This window comes from Gossypium arboreum, chromosome 13 (assembly GCF_025698485.1).
Source record: "Gossypium arboreum isolate Shixiya-1 chromosome 13, ASM2569848v2, whole genome shotgun sequence".
In the NCBI taxonomy this organism is placed as follows: domain Eukaryota; kingdom Viridiplantae; phylum Streptophyta; class Magnoliopsida; order Malvales; family Malvaceae; genus Gossypium; species Gossypium arboreum.
In genome coordinates, this window is record NC_069082.1 from 71,268,633 (window position 1) to 71,279,417 (window position 10,785).

General features: G+C 32.9%; 1 protein-coding gene across 1 annotated transcript; it reads right to left on the reverse strand.

The window, feature by feature from the left end:
- Nucleotides 1–10,054: 10,054 nt before the first annotated feature.
- Nucleotides 10,055–10,543, reverse strand: LOC108465092 (uncharacterized). The gene is made up of 2 exons (XM_017765404.1): nt 10,288–10,543; nt 10,055–10,242 (listed from the first exon to the last, which is right to left on the reverse strand). Exons 1-2 carry the CDS (start codon nt 10,541–10,543, stop codon nt 10,055–10,057), a joined length of 444 nt encoding a protein of 147 aa, XP_017620893.1.
- Between the last annotated feature and the right edge of the window lie 242 nt (nt 10,544–10,785).

A 10,785-nucleotide genomic window follows, 5' to 3' on the forward strand; every position in this document is an offset into this window, starting at 1 on the left:
TCTTCGGCTTTACAGGATTTGTCAACTAGCACCATGAATTCTTTCAACTCTAGAATCCCAACAAGCAATATGATATCCCCGTTCAACCCATCTTCAAATCTTTTACATATAATGGCCTCTGTTGAAACACATTCTCGAACATACTTACTGAGTTTAACAAACTCTCACTCGTATTTAGTCACAGAGATACGGCCCTGTTTCAATTCAAGAAACTCTTTTCGCTTTTGATCAATGAACCGTTGACTCATGTATTTCTTTCTGAACTCAGCTTGGAAAAATTCCCAGGTAACTCTTTCTCTTGGTACCACAGGCACCAAAGTATTCCACCATTGATACGCAGTGTCCCTCAAAAGTGATACAGCACATTTTAAACATTCTGCTCGTGTGCAACAAAGTTCATCAAATACTTTGGTAGTTTTTTCAAGCCAAAACTTGGCTCTCTCGGGATCACCGTCAACATTAGCTCTAAACTCTTCAGCTCTGTGTTTTCAAATCTTAACAACTGGTGACTTATTCAATCGTAAAAACTCTACACCTTGAGGGCTACGGGAATCAGTTAGGGATTAGGTGGGGGTAGAGATTGTTGAGCAACCGGATTTGTTCAAACAAACTTCGTAAACCACTCATTCATTATCTAGAAGAAGGCTTCTTTAGCCTCTCCTCTCTGACTACCCGATATAGGTGTGGACTCTATTTGCGATACTCCATGAACGGAGACAAGCGCATTACTTTCAACACCATCAGTTACAGCTTGATTGGGATCCATTTACTATATGAAAACATGATTTAAACTGTCAGGAGATATCACACTATCACAGGTTATATATGGCATGTATAGCTAGACTCTCACATACGGTACGTTAGTTTGAAAATCGACTAAATTGTAGCTCTGATACCAATAAATATACCCTTCACCCGTATTCAACGTCAGAATAGGGTTACAAACATTACCGAACTTATAAAACCATTAAACATTCATTACACTTACATTTTCAAATTTCATGTAATCATCATTCAAACTCAATCACATTGTTCCCAATATGAGCCTACGAAGCCTTAAAAATACTTTAGAAGTGGTTCGGAACTAAACCGATAGCTCAAGAAATTTTTGAAACACTTAAAAAATTTTCCAAAATATAGGGGACACATGCCCGTGTGACCCGACCGTATGTCTTACACAGCCAAAGACACGCCCGTGTCATAGGCTGTATAGACATTCGAAATGGAAGCACATAGTTGTGTTCCAGCCCGTGTCCGACCCCGTGTAACTCTCTAACTTGGGTCACATGGCCAACACACACGCTCGTGTGCCCTAGGATTGGGCACACTTGCCCGTGTGCCAGGCCGTGTGCTAAGCCGTGCCAAACCTGTAGGGTATACTGACTTATGCCACACAGCCAAGATACACGCCCGTGTGCTAGGTCGTGTGGAGCATACTGACTTGATTTCTATTTCAACACTAGGGGACACACGACCATGCAATCTGACTGTGTGTCACACATAGCTGAGACACACGCCTATGTTTCTGCCCGTGTGGACAAAAATAGGCTATTTACCAAGCCAATTTGCCACCCAACTTTGCACGTACCTATACAATCCATTTGGCATCAAAACATAGCATATATTGGCATTCATCTACTCTTAACCAAACATAAATTATACCATTTCAAAGCTAACCTATACATATCATAACAATACCACAATATGCCATTCAATTTCATACCTAAAACTCACTTTTGCAATAGAACAAATTAACTAATTTTAACTATGCATTATTTGAATAGATTCATTAGCATATCAATATTTATAACTCAACCATCGTTATCCATATCATCTAGAATCAACAAACATCATATAACCCACTTCCAACACATCACACAAGCCACATGCACATATGTATATATATGATCAACTATACCAAAATAAGCCAGCTTCCATGGCTAAATACAAAACCAAACTTTAAACATTAACAAGCCAATTCAAATGGCTAAATTCATTATTAACACATACACCAAAATGACTCAAAATCCCTATACATGCCATATACTCAAAATACTTAAGTTCAAAAGTACCAAAGTGATTGTAAGATAGTATGACAAAATCTCTGACGATTCCCGAATTCGAGCTAGCTTGATTTCACTATAAAACACGAAAAAATAAACAATGTAAGCTATAAAGCTTAGTAAGTTCGTATAGCAATTGAATCAACTCATCATATATGCTTAAATTAGGCAAATAAATCATAACATAACATGGCTTATAATGAATCACCAACCTACCACAAATGCATTCACATAGTTAGTTGTAACTTTCATAATTTTCCTTATTTCAATGTATTGCTCAATTCATGTACATACCTGTACCGTCTCGTATCAAACTTATAATTATCCACATCTTTGACAAACCCGTTGAACCATTCGGAATACTATTGGATACTCAAGAAACTCGCACCCTAAGTGCCACATATATAGCTGAAGCTATCTCGATCTCATATCACATATAATGCTCATACTAGAGCTATCAATGGGTCTGCTCACACAAGCTGACGGTCTTGACGAAACTACACAGTACTGCTCACACAAGCTGACGAGTATCCACAACACATGCCGGATAACTCAGCCACTGGTAGGACGTACGGACTAGCACCCAAATCACATAATGTAACACCCCTAACCCATGTATGTCGCTAAAATAGTGTTACAGAGCATTATCGAAACTTTCACAACATTAACAAATAATTTATATCAATTACTATTAATCCTTCAAAATTATTCGTAAGTCCCTTAAATGGACCCTCGAGGCCTAATATGAGCACTAAAATCGAATCAGGACTTAACCAGAAACTCTAAGAATTTTTCGCGACATTTCAAAAATTTTCTAAGTTATATGGCTCACACACCCGTATAGTCCAAGGGACACGCCGTGCTACAAACCGTGTTTGAGCCTGTGTAACTCTCTGACTTGTGCACACGGTCGGCCACATGTCTGTGTTCTAGGCCATGTAGCACACACGACTGAGACACACGCCCGTGTGCTCAATTCTGAGTATTCTGTTTCTCAAATTTAAGGTGCAAGGGACACATGGCCTAACCACACGCTCATGTGCCAGGTCATGTGTCACACACGGTCTAGACACAAAACCATGTGTTTGCCCGTTTGGACGAAATAAAGCCATTTCTAGCTTTATTTCTCACCCACAATCACACCAATGACCTGCACTTAAATTCACATCCAAATACCAACCATTTCAAGAATTCAAATTAAACAAACTCTATCATTCAACATAGCATATCATTACATCATACATGTTTATAATCTTCCCTTGGTATATTCCATATGTTAAGCATAATTTGATCAACCATTTAACATATATGTAGCTACCATAGTATGACATTACAGGTATATAAAAAACAACCATTACTAGCCATTCCAATGGCTAGATTACAAACCACATATTTAAGCCAACTATGGTCAAGTTAGCCTATACATGCCATTATACCAAAATGATTTTACTATATATACCCAGAATAAGCTAGTGGATAGTGTGATGGTGCTCCAATGATCTCCAACCTTCGTGAGCTTCCGAGCACTATAAAATAGGGAAAATAAAATCTAGTAAGCATTACATGCTTAGTAAGTTCGTATAACGGAAACTAAACTTACGAATCTCGTTTATTAAATCTAAGCATACAATATCATGTTTTCCATCAACTTGGCAAAATTGCCTAAACACATGCATTCAATCATACATGTTAGTCACAAAATTTTCATATACATCAAGTAAACATAAATGAGTGCATTATACAATTTTCCTTCAAGACATTATTCATTTCATCCCATAATTTTCTTATCATGCCAAGAGTTGTGTCTGTTGAATCATTGAAATTCCGATGGATGCTCAAGTAGTACATTCAAGGTGTACAATTCAATAACTCATCAATTCTTATTCAAGAGTACCCATTAGGGCATTTAATCAAAGAACACTCTCTTGAGCCACATATCATATTACAACATTACCAGTCCAGGCTAAATCTTTTATGTAACGTATGCTCAAAAGAGCTCAATTAGGATTACCATTCCAAGCTAAACCCTAATTGTAACATATGCTCGAGAAGAATTTTATCAGGATTACCCGTCCGGGCTAAATCCTTTTAATAATGAGATCAATAGGATTACTTGTCCAAGCTAAATCCCATCAGAAACAAATGCAAGACCTCATTCATTTCTAAAGTTACATTTATCCATCGAAATTCAATATCCAAACAAGACTTTACCCTTTTTCCAACATTTCCGAACATATAATCATTTCACACATTTATAATGCTCACATAAATATAAATCATATTGCATACAAACACAACATACAATTTAACATATTTACATGCTCAATTAAGTTACACGAGCTTACCTCGACACTTGTTTGCGTAAATAATCTACTAATCTGAAACCTTTTTCTTTTCCTCGATCTAACCTAGAATTTGTGTTGTTTGGATCTATATAAATAAATTTAATCATCAATTTCACACATTTCATATTCATTTGGACTCAATTTACGCCCTAGGCAAAATTACCATTTTGCCTTTAACCTTTTTATAAATTCCAATTTCATCCCTAGGCTCAGAAAATGAAATTTATGCAAATTTACTCCCTATTCCAAGCCTAACTGATATTTCAATATAGAATTTAAAACACATATTTTCTATAAATTTTATAATTTTTCATCAATTTTCACAACTTTGCATTTTAATCCCTAAATCATGTTTTCATCAAAAATCGCTTTGTAAAAGTTGTTTATCTATTAACAGCCTTTCATTTTCTACCATTAATTTTAAAATTTCAGCATATTCATCCATGACCTAATTTCCTACCTTGATAACTTTTCAAATTGATCCTCCAAATAGATAGATTAAGCTATCCCAGTTTCAAAACTATCAAAATTACTAAAACCGGGACAAGGAAACTTAGCCGATTAAGCCATGAAAGTTTATTCTCTCTCTCCTTGGGTTTCTATAGAACTTTGGGGAAGAAGATGAGAAAAACTAGATGATATATTTTATCATCTTTTTAATTAATTAAATATTTTTCAATTTTCAATTTTGTCCTTGCCCTTTTTCTAAATTTTCATGGATGGGTCACTAAAATATCTACATACTTTTCTTTAATGGTCTAATTACCATATAAAGACCTCAAGTTTTGAATTCCATAGCTATTTAATCCTTCTAGCTACTAGAATTCAACTTTTGCATTTTATGTGATTTAGTCCACCCGTAATTAAGCACTAAATCGATAAAATTTTATTATCAGAATTTTCACATGACATTTCTAACATATTATGGACTATGTAATAAAATTAAAATAAATTTTATTTTTGACTCGGATTTTTGGTCTCAAAAATATTGTTCCGGTTTCACTGAAATTGGGTTGTTACACATAACCCCTAATGACATGTCATTAGTATCCTAAACTATTCCTAAGGTTCAATCGGGATTTCACACTTGCCGAATCATCGTCAAACATGTTCGTAGTGTTGTATTTACAATTTAGGCAATATCAAAGCATTTAAAACACAATTATAATAATGTTTAATACATACGAACTTACCTCAGATGTAAAAACGGCGAATTAAGTCGATTAATCTGATACTTTATTCTTTCCCCGATCTAAATCTGTATTTCACCTTTCTTGATCTAAATGTAATCAAAATTAATTTATTTAATAATATCTCTATTCAAATTAGTCCAAAATAAACTTTAAATCCACTTTACACTTTTACCCCTAATATTTTACATTTTTTCAATTTAGTCCCTATTTCACAAAATCACAAATTCATGCAATTCAACCACAACCCATGCTAGATGAATTTCAATTAGGTCTCTAGCAGTCCATTTTTTCATTTATTTCATAAATTAACCCCAAATATTACACATTTCACAATTTAATCCCTAATTAAACATTTCACTAAAAATCACTTAACAAATGTTGTTTATCTAACAACAAACCTGCATTTTCTATAATCAAATATCAAAAAACATATAGATTCATCAATGGAAAAAGCCTAAAATTCCAACAATTTTGCAAATTAGTCCTTTGGACTAGCTAGATTAAGCTGCAATGATCTCAAAAACATAAAAATCGAGCAAAAATCGAGCAAAAATGCACTTACATGCAAGGGAGTCTATAGCCGAACCACAAAAAGCTCAACAATCACTTTCTTTGTTTCTAATTTTGGTTGAACATAGCATTAGAGAAGATGATACATATTTTATTTCTTTTAATTTTAAGTTGATTTTATTATTTTACTATTTTAACCTTAATTAAATCTTACTAATGATGTCCATAAATGTCCATTGCCATTATTAATGGTATATTTACCACATAAGGACCTCCACTAATTAATTTCATAGTCATTTAATACCTTTAGCTATTAGAACATCACTTTTACACTTTACGCGATTTAGTCCTTTTTATCAAATTAAGTACTCAAACAATAAAATTTCTTAACGAAATTTTCACACAATCTTTTTATCATGCTGTAAACCTTAAATAATAATAAAATAATTATTCTGACCTCAAATTTGTTGTCTCAAAACCATTGTTCTGATTTGACTAAAAACGGGCTATTATAGTCTTTTTATAGTGTGTGCTTCACGCTGATCCAACTCAATAGTAGAGAAACAACTAGAGTAAGCATACAAATCCTTAGTAAGTTCAAATGGAAATACTATGCTTACCTTGATCAATTAAAAGTATGATAACTACCAATCATTTTGGTATACAATTTGGGTATCCTTGGCATATAATGTCATACCTAGTCACATGCCAACATTAACATCCAAATAGGTTAAACACACTTACATATCTTGAATAACATCACCTAATTACTTACCACATATCAACTTACAAGCACTTACCATTCTATATTTAATAAATTTTCAAGCATCCCCATTTTAATTAAAATATATATCGTCTGATGGAACTCTAGTGAAATGAAACCAGATACATGAGTGAACTAAGTTGCTCGTCCCAGCTGAAATTACATTAGGTTACCTGTCTGGGCTAAACTTATGTCATATATTACTTGAGAATTCTCGACAAGGTTGGATCTCATTATATTATCTGAGAATCAACAATAGAGGCTAGATCTCATTATATTACCCCGAGAATTTGCAACAAAAGCTAAATCTCATTATATTTCCCGAGAATCTGGAATAAATGCTAGATCTCATTATAATCTATAATAATCTATAATAATCTATGTACAAGCGCGCATATAACCCTATTGGCATGTCAATCATATCTTAAGCTTTTACTAAGTTCACATGGCATTCAATTACACATATTTCATTATCATTCTTATAATTAATTATTTTCATACATTTATACCTTATTGTTGTTCAAATGTTTGAATTCAGTCTGTTCTACCCATATTTGTTAAACTACTAGTATACATTTATATATCAAATTAAATACAACTACACATACAAAAAAAATTGAGTTAGTAGGTTCTATATGAACTTACCTATTCAAAACACCAAAACGAGTGGATTGTTCAAGGACTAATCCACAATTTTAGCCTTTTTCCTTATTAGCTCCACTTTGATCCAAATCTTGATCTATACAACTATTTTATATAACCAATCAATAAGAAATATTTTCATACTATCCCTCATATTTTACATTTTATTCAATTTAGTCCCTGAGCTTGGGATAAGCATAACTTCTTATTCATAGCTTCAGCTTAAAATTTGATTTCATATATTTTCATTAGGGACCTTATACTTTCTATTTCTAACATAATTTCACAACAAGTTTTACATTTATTTAATTTGGTCCTAACGTAACAAAGTTAACAAATAAGCTAGATTAACTTTACAATCTAACCATTTTCATAATCCAAGCTTAAAAAATATCAATTTTTAGCCTAGTTCTTCAAATAATCAACAATGAAAACTTTCTCAAACTTAACATTTTATCAAATTGGAACATGGGCTAGCTAAAATCAAACTCTCATGATCATAAATCTATAAAAATTACAAGAAAATGACTTGAATTTCATACCTAAATCATTGGCCGAAAGTTTTCAAAGCTTGGGGAGTTTTTTCTTTCGATTTAACAATGGTGGATAGTGGGAGAGATGAGAAAGACGATAAATTTCCACTATCTTTATCTTTTATACTTTAATTAACCTAAATTAATTAAATTAAATGTAGTTTAATTAACATAATTAGTCCTTTAATCATAATTAGTTGAAGATTCCATCATAACACACTATCTTCTATTGGTAAATGATTTATTTACTATTGTGGACCTTTAGTTAATTGTTATTTCAATTGCAAGCCTTTTGTCAATTAAAACGCTATAGCAATTGGACTTTACAAGTTAGTCCTTGAGCCCTAATTAACTATTTAATTGACAAAATTGTTTGACCAATCTTCAATATATTTTTATATTATCCTCAATATTTACGGATCTGGTTTATGGAAAGAGGGTTTTGAAATCCTATTTTTCAATACCACTAAAAATTGAATTGTTACATCTTTTCCTTTCTTCACCTTTTAGATCCTCTTGAAGTAGAAGCCAAACATATTTGAAAATGATGAAGTTTATGTGGTTGTGTTGCTTGAGTTAAAGTACTCCTCAATATCAAATAAAAGGAAGCATGGTGCAGTTGACATTAAAGTGGATGCTCCTATTGATGATATTAATAATAATGATGAGCTTGCATCAATTGTTGTTCCACTTGCAACTAGCTCAACCTCTTTCAAAGTTTCAAATGTTGCATAAAACATGGATGATAGAACATTTGGAAGAAGAAATAGCCTATTTAGACAAATGTATCCAATATCATGAGCAAGAATTGAAGCTTCATTAACAATTAAGAACTCAAGCTCATTAGTACAAGTTGGATATGTTTGCTCAAGAGCTTTAAAGCCTTTGAATTCTTAAGCAAAAAAAAAAAAAAGGTGGAGAGTAAGTTCAGGGATGCATGGTTTGTTGGTCGGTTTTGTTGATTGTTGATTGGTTTTGTTAATGTTTATTTTATTGTTATTGAAGTGTTTTTTTTAGGGGGTGGGGGGGAAGGGGTTATATGGATGTTGATATATGATACTTTTTAGGTATGTAATTGTTGTGATGTCTTGTTACTTGACATATCCTTATCTTTATTATGTGTTAATGCCATGATTATTGATTGTTAGTAGCTCTCTTATCTTGCACTAATAGTTAGTTAAATTCATAGTTAAGTGGATGGATTAAAGTGGAGTGTCAACTTGATTTTCCTTGCTTGATGTGTTGTTTTGTTTTTGTTCAAAAATGCCAAAAGGGAAGATTGATAATATCAGTTACAACTACCAAGTGCAACTTAAGGAACATTCCGTAAAGTATTATAATTTTCTTTATTTGGTTGGCATGTTTTGATCAAAATTCTTTGGACTTTTAATTGATTATCTATAGGGACTTTCAATTTGATCAAAGTTCACATAAATAAGAGGTTTGATTTTTATTGTGTTTTATGACAAGAAGATCTTTATTGTTGTACTCTTTATTGAAGATTTATTTAGGGGATATTTTGTAAAATTTGATATTCACATTTATAGTAATTTAACAAGTCACTTTATGCTTATTTATAGGTGGCTTGTTTAGGTTATTAGAGAATAGTGAGAGAACAATTTATTTGTTCATTTAAGAACTATATTCTTTGAGTGCATTTTTGTAAGTAAATTGAATTGTTAATCTATATATAACTAAGTTTTTAGGGGAAAAGACTTTGAGAGAGAATGATTTAGATAGAAGTATAATAGTGAAGTTTCATCTTGGTGAGTGAATTAAACTTAAATCACACTTTGTTCTTGTTAATTTGATAATGAATCACTCTCTAGGCAAACCCCTACAAACATAAGAAGATTTCAAATTGTTTAAACAATTTTTGGTGCCATCTTTGTTATAACTAGTAGTAATATCATTCAATTACAACTGAACAAATACTTAACAGGCACAATTAATGATTTTACACTTTCTACTTGTTAATTTTTTTTGATTAAATAAACAAAGAAAATTACAAAGAGGAAGTCATAAACAAGTTAACAGGAGTACTATCATTCTTTAGAATCTCTTTAATCTCCAACGGGGGTTCCTCAATAATGTTCAAAGATTCAGCACTTGACAGAGCCATTTTTGCCAAAGCATCAGCTACCCGATTAGTATCTCTGGGAGCATAATTTAGGGACCACTTCTCTTCAAATGCTAGAATTTATTGAATTCTCCTTATCAAAGAATTTTTTGGATCACCCATTTTACTATCATTGATGGATATCACATTCTCAAGACTGTTTGATTGTATAATAACCTCATCATAGCCTTGTTTTTGAAGAATAAGTAATCCATCCAGTACGCCCCATAATTCAGCTGTCGCAATTGAGCATTCCCCCAAGAAGCGATTGTAGCCCAAGATCCACTCCCTTTTGCTGTTACGTATCACACTACCTACAGCAGAAAGACCAGACATAGGGTGAACAGCACCATCAGTATTAAGGAAAACACACATACCTGAGTTATGATGGGTTGAAGACTACTTCGGCTGAGAAGCCGTCTCTTCATTATGGACGGAGAGAAAGTGCTTTGCCCAACTATAAGAGACACTGATAATATGCTTCCAATGCATAGCCTGTCCTTGAATGATGTACAAATTTTGATTCTTCCAGATGCGCCAAAGAATTATCCCAAAAAGACAAGCCCAGGATGAGTCACCCATCTTGTTTGCGGAGAGAAATTGTAGATTCGAGAAAA